General features: G+C 48.3%; 1 protein-coding gene across 7 annotated transcripts in view; it reads left to right on the top strand.

Moving 5' to 3' along the window:
• Positions 1 to 16,952, top strand: part of ush2a (Usher syndrome 2A (autosomal recessive, mild)) — a 1,354,742-nt gene that overhangs the window by 240,639 nt on the left and 1,097,151 nt on the right. For all 7 annotated transcript variants that reach the window (XR_005462328.1, XM_038811752.1, XM_038811743.1 and 4 more), the window contains exons 10-11: positions 8,735 to 8,930; positions 16,387 to 16,517. Coding sequence is in view for 6 of the 7 variants with exons in the window: in XM_038811752.1 (XP_038667680.1) it covers positions 8,735 to 8,930; positions 16,387 to 16,517 (327 nt within the window). In the remaining variant the exon portion in view is untranslated. The remainder of the gene's footprint in view (positions 1 to 8,734; positions 8,931 to 16,386; positions 16,518 to 16,952) is intronic.

Raw genomic sequence — 16,952 nt, 5'->3', positions numbered from 1 at the left:
TGGATATGCGGGTCTTCAGACTTCTGTATCTTCTACCTGATGGGTCTGGAAGAGGGCCAAGTCTGGGATAAAGGGGTCTCTGACAATGCTGTCTGCTTTCCTGAGGCAGAGGAAGGTGTAGACAGAATCAATGTAGGGGTGGCAAGCTTGTGTGACGTGTTGGGCTAGAGTTCACCACACTCTGCAGTTTCTTGCGATCTTGGATCGAGCAGTTGCCATACCAAGCTGTGATGCAGCCAGGTAGGATGCTCTCTATCGCACATCTATAGACGTTTGTGAGAGTATATGCAGACATGCTTAATTTCTTTAGTTTCTGTAGGAAGTAGAGACGTTGTTGGGCTTTCTTGACTGTTGCATCAACGTGAGTGGACCAGGACAGACAGTTGGCCCCCAGGAACTTAAAGCTATCAAACATCTCTACTTCGGAGCCACTGATGTAGATTAGGGTGTGTGTCGTGCTACGCTTCCTGAAGTTGATGATCAGTTCTTTGGTCTTTCCAACATTTAGAGAGAGGTTGTTTTCGGCGCACCATGCATCTATCTCCCTTCGGTAGTCTGATTCGTCGTTTTTTTGAGATATCACCCACCACATTCATATCATCTGCAAACTTATAGATCGAATTGGAATTAAATCTTGCCACACAGTCATGTTTGTATAAGGAATACAGCAGAGGACTGAGCACATATCCTTGTCGGGCTCCGATGTTGAGGACTATTGTGGAGGAGGTGATGTTACCTATCCTGACAGATTATGGTCTGCTGCTGTGGAAGTCAAGGACCCAGCTGCAAAGGGAGGGATCAAGTCCAAGATTGCACAGTTTGGTTATTAGTCTTGTCAGGATAATTGTGTTGAAGGTGGAGCTGTAGTCTATGAACAGCAGTCTGACATAGGTGTCCTTGTTGTCGAGGTGTTCAAGTGTTGATTGTAGGGCCAGAGAGATAGCATCTGCTGTGGATCGGTTGCGGCGATAAGCGAACTGTAATGGATCAACACCGTCTGGGAAACTGATGTTGATCCGTCTCATGACTAGCCGCTTGGAGCATTTCATAATAACAAACGTCAGGGCCACCGGTTGGTAGTCATTAAGGCACTCTACCTTGTTCTTCTTTGGTACTGGTATTATGGTGGTCTTCTTGAAGGAAGTGGGGACCTTGGAGTGGAGAAGTGAGGTGTTGAAGTTTGTGAATGCACATACCAGCTGGTCTGCGCAGGATCTGAGTGCTTGCCCAGGGACTCCGACAGGGCCCATCGCTTTCTGCGACCTGACCTGTAAAGGTCTCACCTCTCAGAGAACCTGTCTCAATTTTCAGTCAATTATGGTGGCCATTTAAATCAGATGTTGGGTGCAATCTAACGGCCTCTTCATGCATGACTCAGATTGCCATGAGGCCGATAAATGTCATGAGAATCCTGTCACGAGATCTACACAGCTCGGTACGCCTCGCAAGATCTAACGAGATCTTGTGAAACTTTGTGATCAGGATCCCGCCCCCAATCTCCCAGACGATCAGGAGCCCCTGGATTGTCTATCCCTTGGCAGGATGGTACCTGAGAAACCCCAATGCCACCCGGGTACTGTGGCACTGTCACCCGCACCCTGGCTGTTCCACTCGGGCACCCTGGCAGTGCCAGGTTGTCCAGGTGACATTGCCAGTATGGCAGAGGCAGTGCCAGGGTGCCAGGCTAGCCTGAGATTGGGCCCAGTGGTGCCCTGCCTTTATGAGATAGGGTGCGGGGGCTCAAGGAGACCCTCAATGGTAGGTTGGGGCATTGGTGGGATCGTGAGGCCACGTTGTGGGGGGGGGGGGGGGGGGGGGGGGATGCAGAGATCCATGCACCATATCTCTTCCTGCACTGGCGAGCTGAGCTATTTGGTGCAGGAAATTAGCTTAAGTGCAGCCTTGGAGGGGCAATCCTCGCCGAGGCCCAAAACTGAAGCAGAGTCATGTTTAATAGCGTACTTGGCACTGCAAAATGGGATTCTGTTTCATTTCCATTAAATCACGCTCACTGGCTTTCGCTCAGAAGACTAATTCCTGATTTAAGACCACTAACGGGCTATTCTGGGCAGAGTAGGCATTGAGAATGCTTCTCTCAGGTTGTCCAGGGTTATGGACGCGTCCTAGCAAATGGTTGTCACCAAAAACCTAAGATTACTTTTCTTTAACATTCCTGTGGCTTCAATTGGTTTTCCTCCTGCTTTCCTCTCCCTCCTTCCCAACACTTACTTGGGGGGGGGGAAGCTGCTGCCAGTGAGGCAATTGATTTGAAATTCATTTGTTTCAATGAGGGAGCTGTCCGTAGATGCTCATCAAATGGACCCTGAGATCAGTTTTGGACTGGCTTCTCAGTTGGGATACATCCAGTCTGCACGGTGCTCATTTTAGTGAAACTGAGCCCAAACATGTTTTCTATTGCCAAGACTTCGAACTGGAGGATCAGAACATGAAATAACCTGAGAGGAGCAGTAGGACATTCTGGTGGATGAAAGTAAGGCTCCCTGAGGCCTGAAGAAATTTTGACTTCATCTGTTAGAATCACTTGTAGAAATCTGATTCAAAAATCCTGTTTATCATTACCTAAGGCAATACACATCCTTCCATCCCATTTCTTCTACCGCTCCTCCACAGTAAAGCTCTAATATCTAAAAGGTGCTACAATTTTCTTCCTGGTTTGGGAAAGCTCTTCTGTGTGTTGAGGAGTCCATAGGCCTTTATTAAAGCAGCTTAAGTATTCAGATGAGAACTTGATACTGGCAACAAATCCAATTCCATGAGGGGTGATGCAGCAGATGGTTTTGGAGCTGCCATCCGTTCCACAGCTGTTGGCGTGCGTTCAGGTCCATGCAGCAGCACCCCACACATATGGGGCATATATTCCTCAATAGCAGAAGCTGTTAGACACGTCATCAAATGGTTGCAACAATGGATCATGTGCCAAAAGCATTTCCCTTGGGTGGAGGACCATGCACTTCAACATGCCAAATGTCAAAATTGTAACACTGTGTCAGATGAGTTGCTGTTTCAAACTCAGAGCAAGTTCTGTCTTTGCTTGTTGTGCCATATCTAGTAATACATAAAGAAGAACAGGTAAAAAAAATCATTCTTGTCAACAAGTTTTCAAGTAGCATTCTGCAATTTTCAAAATTTCAACTCCCTTGTAATGTCAAGATCTTGCATGTTCGAGGGGTTCATTGTTATGATTGCGAGGGAAATAAAAGCCTTGGATGAAGCATTCCACTTTATCATTATGTGCCTGCCCTGTGAAATGTCTATGCTGTGGTATGTGGCTCTCTTTTTAAAATCGGAGACTCCCCGCAAAGTGGTTCGTCCTACTTTGGTAGCTGTTTATTTGACTCCTCTTGTGTGGAGCTCTTTCCTCAGAAGTATAATGCTTGACAAATACGGAACAGTTGAGGACTCTGGGTCTGCACTCGTTGGAGTTTAGAAGGATGAGGCGGGATACTGCGAGTCCTGGATACAGTGGACATGGAGAGGATGTTTCCACTCGTGGGAAAAACTGGAACCAGAGGGCATAACCTCAGACTGAATGGACGATCCTTTAAAGCAGAGATGAGAAAGACCTTCTTCAGCCAGAGGGTGATGAATCTGTGGAACTCTTTGCCGCAGAAGGCTGTGGAGGCCAAATCACTGAGTGCCTTTAAGACAGAGATAGATAGGTTCTTGATTATAAGGGAATCAGGGGTTATGGGGAGAAGGCAGGAGAATTGGGATGAGGTCGCATAGTGGTATTGTCGCTGGACTAGTATAGATCTGGTGACCCGGGTTTGAATCCCACCACAGCAGGTGATGGAATTTAAACTCAATAAAATATCTGGAATTAAAAGTCTTATGATGGCCAGAATGTCATGAATGATGTTGATTGTCGTAAAAAAACATTTTTAAATATGTATATAAAATATCTGTAATTAAAAGTCGAATGATGGCCATAATGTTATGAATGATATCTATTGTCGTAAAAACCCATCCTTTAGGGAATTAAATCTGCCATCCTTACCAGGTCTGGCCTACGTGTGACTTCAGACCCACAGCAATGTGGTTGACTCTTAAATGCCCTCTGAAATGGCCTAGAAAGCCACTCAGTTGTATTCAACCATTACAAAAACATAAAGCAGGAATGAAACTGGACGGGCCACCTGGCATCGAATCAGGCACCAGAAATGACAATGGCAAACTCAGCCCTGTTGACCCTGCAAAGTCCCCCTTACTAATATCAGGGGGCTTGTGCCAAAGTTGGAAGAGCTGTCTCACAGATGAGTTAAGCAACAGCCTGACACAGTCATATTCTTTTCACAGTAATGTAAGCTTACTTGTGACAATAAAGATTATTATAATATTATTATTCACAGAATCATATCTTACACACAATTTCCCACCACTATCACAATTCCTGGGTATATTCTGTCTCACCAGCAGGACAGACCCAGCAGAGTTGGCGACACAGTGGTATACAGTCAGGAGGGAGTTGCCCTGGGAGTCCTCAACATCGACTCTGGACCACACAAAGTTTCATGGCTTCAGGTTAAACATGGGCAAGGAAACCTCGTGCTAATTACCATGTATTGGCCACCATCAGCTGATGAATCAGTACTCCTCCGTGTTGAACACCACTTGGAGGAAGCACTGAAGGTGGCAGGGGTGCAGAATATGCTCTGGGTGGGGGGACTTCAATGTCCATCACCAAGAGTGGCTCGGTGCTACCACCACAGACCGAACTGGTTGGGTCCTAAGGATCATAGTTGCTGGACTGGGACTGCAGCATGTGGTGAAAGAACTAACAAGAGGGAAAAACATACTTGACCTCATCCTCACCAATCTGCCTGCTGAAGAGGCATCTGTCCATGATAGTATTGATAGAAGTGGCCACCGCACAGTCCTTGTGGAGACAAAGTCCTGTCTTCACATTGTGGATACCCTCTATCATGTTGTGTGACACTACCACTGAGCTAAATGGGGTAGATTTCAAACAGATCTAGCAACTCAAGACGGGGCATCCATGAGGTGCTGTGGGCCATCAGCAGCAGCAGAATTGTATTCAACCACAATCTGCAACCTCATGGCCTAGCATATCCCCCATTCTACTATTACCACCAAACCAGAGGATGAACCCTGCTTCTATGAAGAGTGCAGGGGTGCATGCCAGGAGCAACATTCAAAAAATGAGGTGTCATCCTGCTGAAGCTACAAAACAGGACTACTTATGTGCCAAACAGCACAAGCAGCAAGTAATAGACAGAGCTAAGCAATTCCACAATGAATGCATCAGATCGAAGCTCTGTCATCCTGCCACATCCAGCTGTGAATGGTGGTGGACAATTGAACAAGTCATGAAAGAGGAGGCTCCACAAATATGCCCATCCTCAATGATGGAGGAGCCCAGCACATATGTGCCAAAGACAAAGCTGAGGCATTCGCAACAGTCCTCAACCAGAAGTGCCGAGTAATAATAATAATAATAATTTTTATTAATGTCACAAGTAGGATTCCATCAACATTGCAATGACGTTACTGTGAAAATCCCTAGTCACCACGCTACTGCGCCTATTTGGGTACATTGAGGGAGAATTCAGAATGTCCAATTCACCTAACAAGCACGTCTTTGGGGACCTGTGGGAGGAAACCAGAGCACCCGGAGGAAACCGACGCAGACACAGGGAGAATGTGCAGACTCCGCACAGTCAGTGATCCAAGCTGGGAATCGAACTCGGGGCTCTGGTGCTGTGAAGCAACAGTGCTAACCACTGTGCTACCGTCCCTCCCTTCAGTGGATGATCCACATCGAGGAGGTCCCCAACATAACAGATATCAGTCTTCAGCCAATACAATTCACTCTACATGATATAAAGAAATGGCTGAAGAGACTGGATACTGCAAACGCTATGGGCCCTGACAATATCTCGACAATAGTATTGAAGATTTGCTCCAGAACTGGCTGCACCCCTAGACAAGCTGTTCCAGTACAGCTATAACACCGGCATTGACCCGGCAATGTGAAAAATTGCTCAGGTGTGTCCTGTAATCAAGAAACAGGACAAATCCAACCCAGCCAATTACTGCCCTATCAGTCTATTCTGCATCATCAGCAAAGTGATGGAAGAGGTCATCAACAGTGCTACCAAGCGACACTTACTCAGCAATAACCTGCTCACAGACGCTCAGTTTGTGTTCTGCCAGAGTCCCTCAGCTCCTGACCTCATTACAGCCTTGGTTCAAACATGGACTAAAAGCGCTGAATGCCAGAGGTGAGGTGAGAGTGACTGCCCTTGATATCAAGGCAGCATTTGACTGAGTAGGGCATCAAGGAGCCCTCGCTAAACTGGAGTCAATAGGAATCGGGGAAAACTCTCCATTGGTTGGAGTCATACCTGGCACAAAGGAATATGGTTAAGGTGGTTGGAGGTCAATCATCTCAGCTTCAGGACATTACCTCAGGAGTTCCTCAGGCAGTGTCCTAGGCCCAACCCTCTTCAGCTGCTTCATCAATGACCTCCCTTCATCATAAGGTCAGAAGTGGGGATATTTGCAGACGACTGCACAATGTTCAGTACCATTCGCGACTCCTCAGATAAGGAAGCAGTCCATGTCCAAATGCAGCAAATGGATAATATCCAGGCTTGGGCTGACAAATGGCAAGATACTATCGTGCCACACAAGTGCCAGGCAATGACCATCTCCTACAAGGGAGGAACTAACCACCAACTCTTGACATTCAATGGCATTACCATCGTTGAATCCTCCACAAGCAACATCCTGGAGGTTACCATTGATCAGAAACTGAACTGGGCTAGCCATATTAATACTGGGACTACCAGGGCACGTCAAAGGTTAGGAATTCTACAGCAGGTAACTCACTTCCTGACCGCCCCAAAGCTTGTCCACCATCTACAAGGCACAAGTCAGGAGTTTAATGGAATACTCTCCACTTGCCTGGATGGGTACAGCTGCAACAACAGTCAAGAAGCTCGACACGGGGCAGCATGGTAACGCAGTGGTTATCATTGCTGCCTCATGGCACCGAGGTCCCACGTTCGATCCCAACTCTGGGTCACTGTCCGTGTAGAGTTTGCATAATCTCCCCGTGTTTGCGTGGGTTTCGCCCCCACAAGCCAAAAATGTGCAGGGTAGGTGGATTGGCCTCGCTAAATTGCCCCTTAATTGGAAAAAATGATTGGATACTCTCAATTTTAAAAAAAAGATCGACACCATCCAGGACAAAGTAGCCCGCTTGATTGCTCCCCCTTCCACAAACATTCAAACCCTCCACCACCGACAAACAGTGGCAGCCATGTGTATCATCTACAAGGTGCACTGCAGTAACTCACCAAGGTTCTTGAGACAGCACCTTCCAAACCCATGACCACGACCACCCAGAAGGACAAGAGCAGCAGATACCTGGGAACTCCACCACCTGGAGGTTCCCCTCCAAGTCACTCACCACCCTATCTTGGAAATATCTCGGCGTTCCTTCACTGTCGATGGGGCAAAATCCTGGAATACCCTTCCTAGTAGCACAGTGGGTGTACCTACACCTGAAGGGCTGCAGCATTTCAAGAAGGCAACCCTTCTGAAGAGCAAGTAGGAATGGCAATTAATGCTCGCCTAACCAGCGACCCCCACATCCTGTAAATTAATTTTAAAAAGAAAAATATCAGCCATGATTGAATGGCGGAGCATATTCAATGGGCTGAGTGGCCTAATTCTACTCCTATGACATAGGGACAGCACGGTAGCACAATGGTTAGCACTGTTGCTTCACAATGCCAGGGTCCCAGGTTCGATTCCCGGCTGAGGTCATTATCTGTGCAGAGACTGCACATTCTCCCTGAGTCTGCGTGGGTTTCCTCCGGGTGCTCCGGTTTCCTCCCACAGTCCAAAGATGTGCAGGTTAGGTGGAGTGACCATGCTAAATTACCCCTAGTGTCCAAAATGGTTAGATGGGGTTACTGGGTTATGGGGATAGGGTGGAGGTGTGGGCTTAAGTCAGATGCTCTTTCCAAGAGCCGGTGCAGATTTGATGGGCCGAATGGCCTCCTTATGCACTGTAAATTCTATCTATGTAATGAAACATTGATCACGTGCTGGTAAGTTTTGGGCCTGAAGCTTGGGATAGGAGGGGGCATTCAGCCCCATGAACCCGAACCACCTTTCGGTTAGATCATTGTTCATTGGTACCTTAGTTACATTTGCCCTGCTTTGATCCACAATCCTTTGATCCCTTACGTTAAGTAAAAGTATTGGTCCCAATTGAAGAAACATTCATAACTTTCATGGCAGAGGATTCCAATCTGAATTACAAACCCTCCGTGGCAGAACTTGAACTCAATGGAATCAGTAATCATGAGTGATGTAAAGCAGGCTGGCATCTCATTATCACCCATTCTACACTTATCACACACAATGTCAAGATCTACCCTAGGTGTGTGTATGCAAAAATATATATCTTTTGTTTGTTGCCTATTGAACTCTGTGGTTGCAAAATTATATGTGAATCATTTTCTGATACATTTCCCAGCAGCGATTAATTTTTCTGTTGTTCATGCAATGGAGTTTATTATTTTAAGGGTGTGTGGTTGTCATGTGAGCATTAGAAGCTGCAACACCACAAATGTTATCTCGAAAGGTTTAAAAATAAATTTTCAACTGTTAGAAATATGGACAAGCACTTGTATGCTGCTTCTTTACTTTCTGATGTTTTGAATAACTTTTTGTTTAGTGTGAACGCTGCCAGCCACTCTTCAATGACAAGCCTTTCCATCAGGGTGATCAGATTCACGCGTACAACTGTAAACCTTGCCAGTGCTATGAGCATGCCATCAGTTGTCACTATGACACTTCCATTGATCCATTCCCTCATGACTACTTTCAAGGTGGTGGTGGAATTTGCGATGGCTGTCAACATAACACTGCTGGTAAGAATATGTGCCTATTATGCAGTAAATGAATTGTGTTATGATGATGGTGCATTGACCGTTAAGTACGCAGAAGGTCAGATGGAGTTCAGGACCCCTCAGCGCTATTTCAGTAATGTGCTTTAATGTATTGCAAAAAGGAATACTTGTTAGGCCAGTGTATTTCTGTGATTGCAGTCATGACTCACTATGCGAGATTATCATGCCACTATCATCAAATAAAGCAGTTCTCTGACCAGTTTCCTAAAGGTTAATACAGAGTTTGTAATTTTAGTGCCGTTACGTGTTGACCAGTCACTATGCTGTTCAATTTTCTACCAGTATATGAGTTCATGATTGCCCATGATTTTTTGCATGATGAACTCCTGATCTTATTATTGTTTCCGAGGGGAGATATAGGCAGAGGCATGATTTTGTTCCTGATATTTTCTTTTTGTGAAAGTACCTCACATCAAAGGACTCACTTGTGAAGAACTTTCTATTCATGGGTGACATTGTTATAGGTTATCAACTTGGCTACTTAATTAGTAAATGACTTGCAACGTGTGAAGACCTAAATTAATTTAGAAGTGAACTGAAAAGTAGGCTGGGATTCTCTGTTCTTAAGCCAAAGTGCTCCCGCCAGCAGAGAATCGCTACTGGTCTCTGCTGGAGCTCAGAGAGGGCCTCGTACGAGGCTCTCCCCTTCACTAATATTTGCATGGGGGAGGGCTCACGGTATCACAGCTTTCTGTGAAAAAGAGGTCGTGAAACCACTTAGCTGCTTTTGATGTGGTGTGATGCTGTCAATCATAGCAAGTGTTCAGAAACATTGTGGTTAGCATCAAAGCATGGTAATTGCGGTGCATTCAAGCGTGAAGAGAAAGATAGATAAACAACCCAACAAATTGGTGCGGGTATGATTTATGCCTGTGTTTCTTAAGCTTGGTCCATGAGGATCCTCCAAATTGCGTGTCACTGATGTAGAATGCCATAACCAAGGCTGTACAAGAAAATAGGTCAGACCCTCATTTGTACCACTTGTGCAACATCACAAAACATTCACAGAACGAGTATACTTCAGCAAGACTTATATTACTGTTACAATGTACAAACATGACAATGAATTTTCAACACTTGTGGAGCTGAAAACAAAGAACAGGAACTGGCTGAACATGGAGCCCAAACATGAGACTGAATTAAGCTCTCCAATTTAGAATAATTGGATGTCTTATCAAAAGCATTAGTGGGTGGAGCAGGACCAATAGGTAGTTCGCAAGGGGCGCAATTCTCTGGAAAGATTTCTAAGTGTTGCAGCGAGCGGGAACTGCCGCAGGCTTCCCAGCGCTCGGCCCAATCAGACCGGCAACGCTATTCAATGTTAGTTGGTCCACTTAACAAGATCTTACGGGCTTCTCCTCGCAAATGAAGGCTCGCCAGCTGATTCACCGGCACCCCCCAGCTAACAAGGCCAGACAGCAACTGAAACAGCTCTTGCACAGCCAACCCCAGCCAGCCACAACAATGGCACCCAGGAGGCCGGCCCTAAGATTCGGGGATGCAGATATGGGGAGGCTGCTAGACGCAGTGGAGACCAGGATGGGTGTCCTGTTCCCCTGAGGGTCCCGAACGGTCAGCCATAGGGCAGCCAGTGCCACCTGGGATGAGATGGCGGCAGCTGTGATCGGTGGGAGTGTGGAAGCGGGAATGGCATAGCGTGCCAGAATAAGGACAAGAACATGCACCGGGCAGCATGAGTGAGCCGGCATCATCACACGGCCACACCCGAGACCTTTCCGCTCCTACGCGAGCGCCCACCGCCAACTCACCATGCGACCTTCTACCTTGGGCCCTGGGGGATGACTGGGGTGGCCGAGGACAGAGCGGTCACCAACGCGGAGGTTGGCGGATGCCGCAGAGGCCCCAGCCAAAGGACCTGTCAAACGTGAGTTATTGTTGCCTTACTGACTGACCCATCCCTCCCACTGACCACATGTCCATTCTCACACTGGCCCTCAAGTCGATGGTGCCGGTCCATCCCTGGTGCCCCCCCCCCCCTCCAGTCTCCCATGAGACCACCTCAGAGGAGAGTTCTGAGGAAGACACGATCGATGCGTCACAGCTGTCATCCTCACCCTCCAACAGTGCAGATACACGCACCATGGTGGGAACCGTGAGTGGTCAGGCTTCTGGTGCACAGTCTGGTGAGCACCACACTGCTGCTGATGTACATCAGTTGGAGGCAGAAACCCCCAGGCTAGATAGCAGTCGGAGCTCTGCTGGATCCCAGGACCCAGCTGAGTCCCAGCCTGATGCTGAGCCTGTGGAACATGGTTACCCGGAGCCGATGAGGACGTTCGGGAGCGGCCGGGACATTCAGAGGGAAATGTCAGCGACACTCCAGCAGCCGCTTGGAGAAGTCCCAGAAGTGCAGGAGATATCGCCAGCAAAGCGTGGCACCAGGGCCAACACTGCTAGGGTGGCGACTGCAGTGGAGAGCCTGGTGCACGACATCGACACCATTAGTGAAGGTGTCCAAGACATCGCGCAATCGGTTACAACCATAGCTAAAGGTCTCAACAGAATGTCTGCATCGCTGGGGGATGTGACCCATTACCAGGCTGACCATGGTGAGATTCTGCAGGACATATCCCATTCTCAGATGGGAATGGCCGAGGCACTGTGGAGCATGTCCCAGTCACTGGGGAGCATCACCGAGGGCGTTTTCACAATGGTGCAGATCATGGGGAACCGCCAGGACTGGCAGAGCCAGATGATGCAAGGGCAGCCGGGGTTTGAACCGGCCGGCCCTCCATCCCAAGGTGAACCCCAGGGCCCTAAGGGCACCGTCCAGGAGGAGGGGCACTAGGTGCTAACCGGGATCCATCCCATGGAGTGGCGACGGTGGCCACCAGCTCCCCCCAAGTTCCATCCCTCTGATGAGGTCATGTCTCAAAGTCAGCACACGGGACAGGGCAGCACGGCTGTGCATTTGGCTCTGACAAGTGAGCTGGGCCCTCCGGCCCCAGAGGACGCCTGCCAGGGGCATCGAAGCCATAGGACGAGATAAACAACTGGTTGCCTCCATCTCAGATGTACAATATGAGGCCACAGCTAGACGTAATGGTAGAGCTAGCAGGGCAAAACACTTTGAGGATCTCTGAGGGCACCGGGGGAGAGGGAAGAGGGTGGATGTAGGTAGGGTTTGGGCGGGGGGTTTTGGGAGCATTGGGGGCAGCACCATCAGTAGAGCGGGGAATAGTTACACACAATAAACACCTTTGTGCACAATTAGAATGATGCCTTTATCACTTTCTTCTGCAATGCGGGCCAACCTCCGATCCCTTGGCCCAACTCTCCAGGCATCTCCCCCTCCGGCCATGGACATGTCCCCGAGATGTGTCCCATTCCCTGAGTATTCCGATGTTGGCTGCTGCGTGTGTGGCGTTGCCTCCCGCAGTGTTCAAGCAGTGTTGAGGCATCACGGTCTGATTGGGATGCTGGGCAATGACTCCCACAAGCCACCTGGCCCGCCAACACACGGAGGAACAGGGGGCTGGATTCTCCGCACCCCAACGCTGAAATCGTGTCCGGTGCCAGGAAGGAGAATCCACTTTCGCGAATGAAATCAGGACTGGCACCGGTTCCTTGATTCTCCGGCACCCGAAAAGCGGTATACCCGGGAAGTACGCCGCACCGCGTATCGCCCACCTGCGGCCATTGCCAGAGGCCCGTCCTGCTATTCTCCATCCCCGATCGGCCGAAGTACCAACGGCGTGGATCTAATGTGGTCCTGCCGTTCGGGATACTCGTGTGGCGGCTTAGTCCGCGGTCGCCATGGTCGGGTACGGGCCGATTGGAGGGCAGGGGGGCCTCATGCGAGACCCGGCTATTTTTGGGTGGGCGGTCCAGGTCGGGTCCAGGCCAGATGCTGGGGGATGAATGTAAAGCAACATGAATCCAAGGTCCCGGTTGAGACCGTACTCATGTGTGTGGAATATGGCTATCAGTTTCTGCTCGGCGATTCTGCGTTGTCGCGCGTCCTGAAGGCCGCCTTGGAGAATGCTTACCGAATATCAGAGGCTGAATGCCTTTAAATGCTGAAGTGTTCCCGACTAGAAAGGAACATTCCTGCCTGGTGATTGTCACGCGATGTCCGTTCATCAGTTGTCGCAGCATCTGCATGGTCTCGCCAATATACCACGCTTCGGGACATCCTCAGAAGACAATCACGGGACACAACCGACAGAGTACATTTCGTCATCCACTACTTCCCTGGAGGGGAGAAACTACGACATCTTCTTTGCAGCCTTCAACACATCATCGATTAAGATGAACATCTTTCCAAGGTCATCCCCACACCCCCTCTACTTGCCTTCAAACAACCGCGCAAACTCAAACAGACCATTGTTTGCAGCAAACTAACCAGCCTTCAGAACAGCGACCACAACACCACACAACCCTGCCATGGGAATCTCTGCAAGACGTGCTAGATCATCGACATGGGTACCACCCATCAGGTGCACAGTGATTCGGCCACGCTTTGCAGTGACTCGGCAATGCCCACCTGCGATTGCGACAAGCTCCACAGCGCCTCAGCCATTCCCATCTGAGATCGAGACGTGTCCTGCAGCATCTCATCAAGGTCAGCCTGGTACTGGGTCATATTCCCCAGTGAGTCGGACAGTCTACCAAGGCCCTCAGCCATGGCTGTCACAGACTGCACAACGTCTTGGACACCTTCACTCATGCTGCCAACATTGTGCACCAGGTTCTCCATTGTGGTCGCCACTCAAGCATTGTTGACCTCGATGCCACTCATTGCTGGCGACATCTCCTGTGCCCGTAGCTTCTGGGACTCCTCCAATCAGTTGTGAACCAGCTGGAGTGTCGCAGACACCTCCCTCTGGATGTACCGGCCGCTCCCTAATGTCTCCATGAGCGGCGGGTAAACTGTTCCAGAGGCTCAACATCTGTTTGGGACTCAGCAGAGTCCTGGGATCCTGCAACCCACCAACTGCTGGCATTCCTGGCTCCACCTGATGTGCATCAGCGCTGTGTGGTGCTCACCAGTTTGTGCCCCAGAAGCCTGACCCTTGAGGTGCGTGTCTCTGTGTTAGTAGAGATTCTCATCTCTGTGGCGTGCACCAACCTCCACATTGGTGACCGCTCTATCCTCGGCCACCCCCCTAAAATCCAGGGCCCATTCCTCAAAGGTCAGGAGGATTCTTATGTCCTGCAACCCTCCGCTAGTCTTGGCCCTCTCCTGAACATTGTGGGAAAGTGTTGCCTGCAGAGTCACAGAGAGGGCATCGTTAGTCACACATCCGGTTCACATTGGTCGGGGTAGTGTGACGGGAGAGTTGGGGTAAAGGGAGGGTAGAGTGAAGGGAGGGGGGTAGGGATGGGGAGTGAAGGGGGTGAAGGGTGGGTTGGGGTGGAGGTAAATGGAGGTTTGAGGAGGTTGGTCACGTTGGAGGTGGGTGGTTTTGCGGGGGGGGGGGGGGGGGGGGGGGGGTGTTGTCTCCAAACCTTAGGGCTGGTCATCTCGGAGCCAAGGCCGCGAACTGAGTGGGCTTGGTTGTGCAAGTGCCACTTAAGTGCTGCTCAACCTTGTAAGCAGGTGGGGCCTGGCGAGCGTGGTCCCGGCAAATTGGCTGGCATGCCTTCATTTGCGGCGTGAAGCCCCTGGGATCTTGTTCAAGTGGACCAATCAACGTTGAATTGCGTTGCTGGGTCAAGCGTTGGGAAGCTTGCGGCAGTTCCCGCTTGCTACCACTACTTCTTTCCGGATTCCAAGGTCTCCCCACGCCACTGTTCACCACTGTTCACCACCAGCTTTCCTCCCTGCTAGGGCTTAACAGGGTCGCTGCTTAATTTTGGGTTGTCACTAGCTACAAAATGATTCAGTGTCATCTATTTTCAATAGGCGGGCTGCTAGTGGCAACAGAAAAGGTAACAGCTTGTCTTTGGACAGAATAAAATAGACACATAGAAAGCTTACAGCACAGAAAGACACCACTTGGTCCATCAAGTCTACGCTGGCCGTAAATGAACCACCCAACCTAATCCCATTTTCCAGCGTTTGGTTCGTGGTATATCCAGACACCTAAACGAGTTGCGGGTTTCTGCCTCTACTACCCTTTCAGGCACTGAGTTCCAGACCCCCACAACTGTTTTGGTGAAAAATATATTCCTTGTCTCCCCACTATTCCTTCTACAAATCACTTGGAATTTGTGCCCCCTATGTCACTGACCTCTCTGCTGCAGTAAATAGGCCCTTCCCATCACCTGATCTAGGCCCCTTACATCTTCATCAAATCTACTCTCAGACTTCTGTGTTCCATGGCGAACAATCCCAGTCTATGCAATTTTTCCTCATAGCTGCAATTTTCCCGCCCTGGCAACATCCTCGTAAATCTGTCCTATACATTCTCTAATGGAATTGCATCCTTTCTGTAATGAAGTGACCAGAACTGCACACGGTATTCAAGTTATGCCCTAACTAAAGTTTCACATCGTTCCAGCATAACCTCGCAGTTAAGTTCATTGCCTCAGTTAATCAATGGAAGGATTTAAATGCTATCCTAACCATCTTATCAACCTATCCTGCCACCTTCAGGGATTTGTGGACAGTCACTCTGAAGCCCTTCACCTCCTCTACACCTCTCCGTAGCATCCATTGCCTTGTTTGGCCTCCACAAATGCATCAGCTCACACTTCTCTGAGCTGAATTCAATTTGCCACTTTTCTGCCCACCTGACCAGTCCATTGATACCTCCCTGCAGTCCACTGCAACCCTCTTTTTTTAATCAACTACGTGGGCAAAAGTTTTCCCCCTGCCTCCAAAGTTCTTGATCATTCCCCCTACATTTTACATCCAAATCATTAATATATACCACAAAATTCAGGGGACTAGTGCTGAGCCCTGCAGAACCCCTTTGCAAACAGCCTTCAAGTCACAAAAACATCCATCAAAAATTACCCTTTCTTTCCTGCCACTGAGCCAATTTTGTATCCAGCTTGCTACATTCCCCTGGATAATATTAGATGCCTGAGTTCCAGATTCAGGCTGGATTTGGTTCTCCCCGCGAGGCACACATTTTGTGCACGTTGCCTGTTTCAGGATCAAAGGCAGGCCCCAATTGCCAATCCACAACGCATCTCATTTTAAACATGACACTGGGCTCCGTCTCTGCTGACGTTTTGCACATCTGGTTCTGTCACACTGAACAACCCAAATTACCCCTCAGCATTTGTGAACCACCGTGGGAGATCCTTTATATATAAGTAAATTCTTTGGGAAAATTGAACTGTTATCTCTTGTCTAAAATTATTCTCTATAATATTTTGAGGCAAGCTTTGTGTTTTTAGCAATGCTGAGTATTTGCAAACCTCGTGCACTTGAACATATTTGACTTGAATCTGCTCTGAAGGCCTGATTAATTTGTGAATATTGTTCAATCAATTCTTGCAGGACAAAATTGTGAATGGTGTAAAGACTATTTTTACCGAGAAATAGGTATCAGCCTCTCAGCGACTGAAGTGTGCAAACCTTGTGATTGCTTACAACTTGGAGTCATAAATGGTAGCCTCCTGTGTGATCAGGTGGGTAATTTTAATAAGAACAAGTATTCTTTAAAACATTCATTTGAATGGCAGCGCAAGTGAGTTAAGCAGGGGATAGAATTTTGTGCTTAATCAAGATTGCATAAGTAACTGTTCTCTGCAGGATTATCTCTAGCTCGATGAGACTGTTGTGACAAATTACATTGTAATGGGTTCTGTTTCACTGTTTAATTTTATACTGAGAATATGTTTATGTCAACAAAGTGATGATAGCTAATAATCATTAAATATTTGTGACTGCCCAAATCATTTATGTTATATGGAAGCTGAACATAGCTTTTGCACAATTCTATTTTTTCCAAATATTTTGTTCATTGTATTTCTTCATTATTTGTGGAGAGACATAAATTGTCTTAAACTGAGTAATTTTGGAATATTTGGTTGCACAAAATGATCCATTCTGCTGTTCTAGAT

The sequence above is a fragment of the Scyliorhinus canicula genome, chromosome 1 (assembly GCF_902713615.1).
Source record: "Scyliorhinus canicula chromosome 1, sScyCan1.1, whole genome shotgun sequence".
In the NCBI taxonomy this organism is placed as follows: Eukaryota; Metazoa; Chordata; class Chondrichthyes; order Carcharhiniformes; family Scyliorhinidae; genus Scyliorhinus; species Scyliorhinus canicula.
Note: the sequence above shows the minus strand (reverse complement) of the source record. Positions and strands in the feature narration are given on the sequence as shown.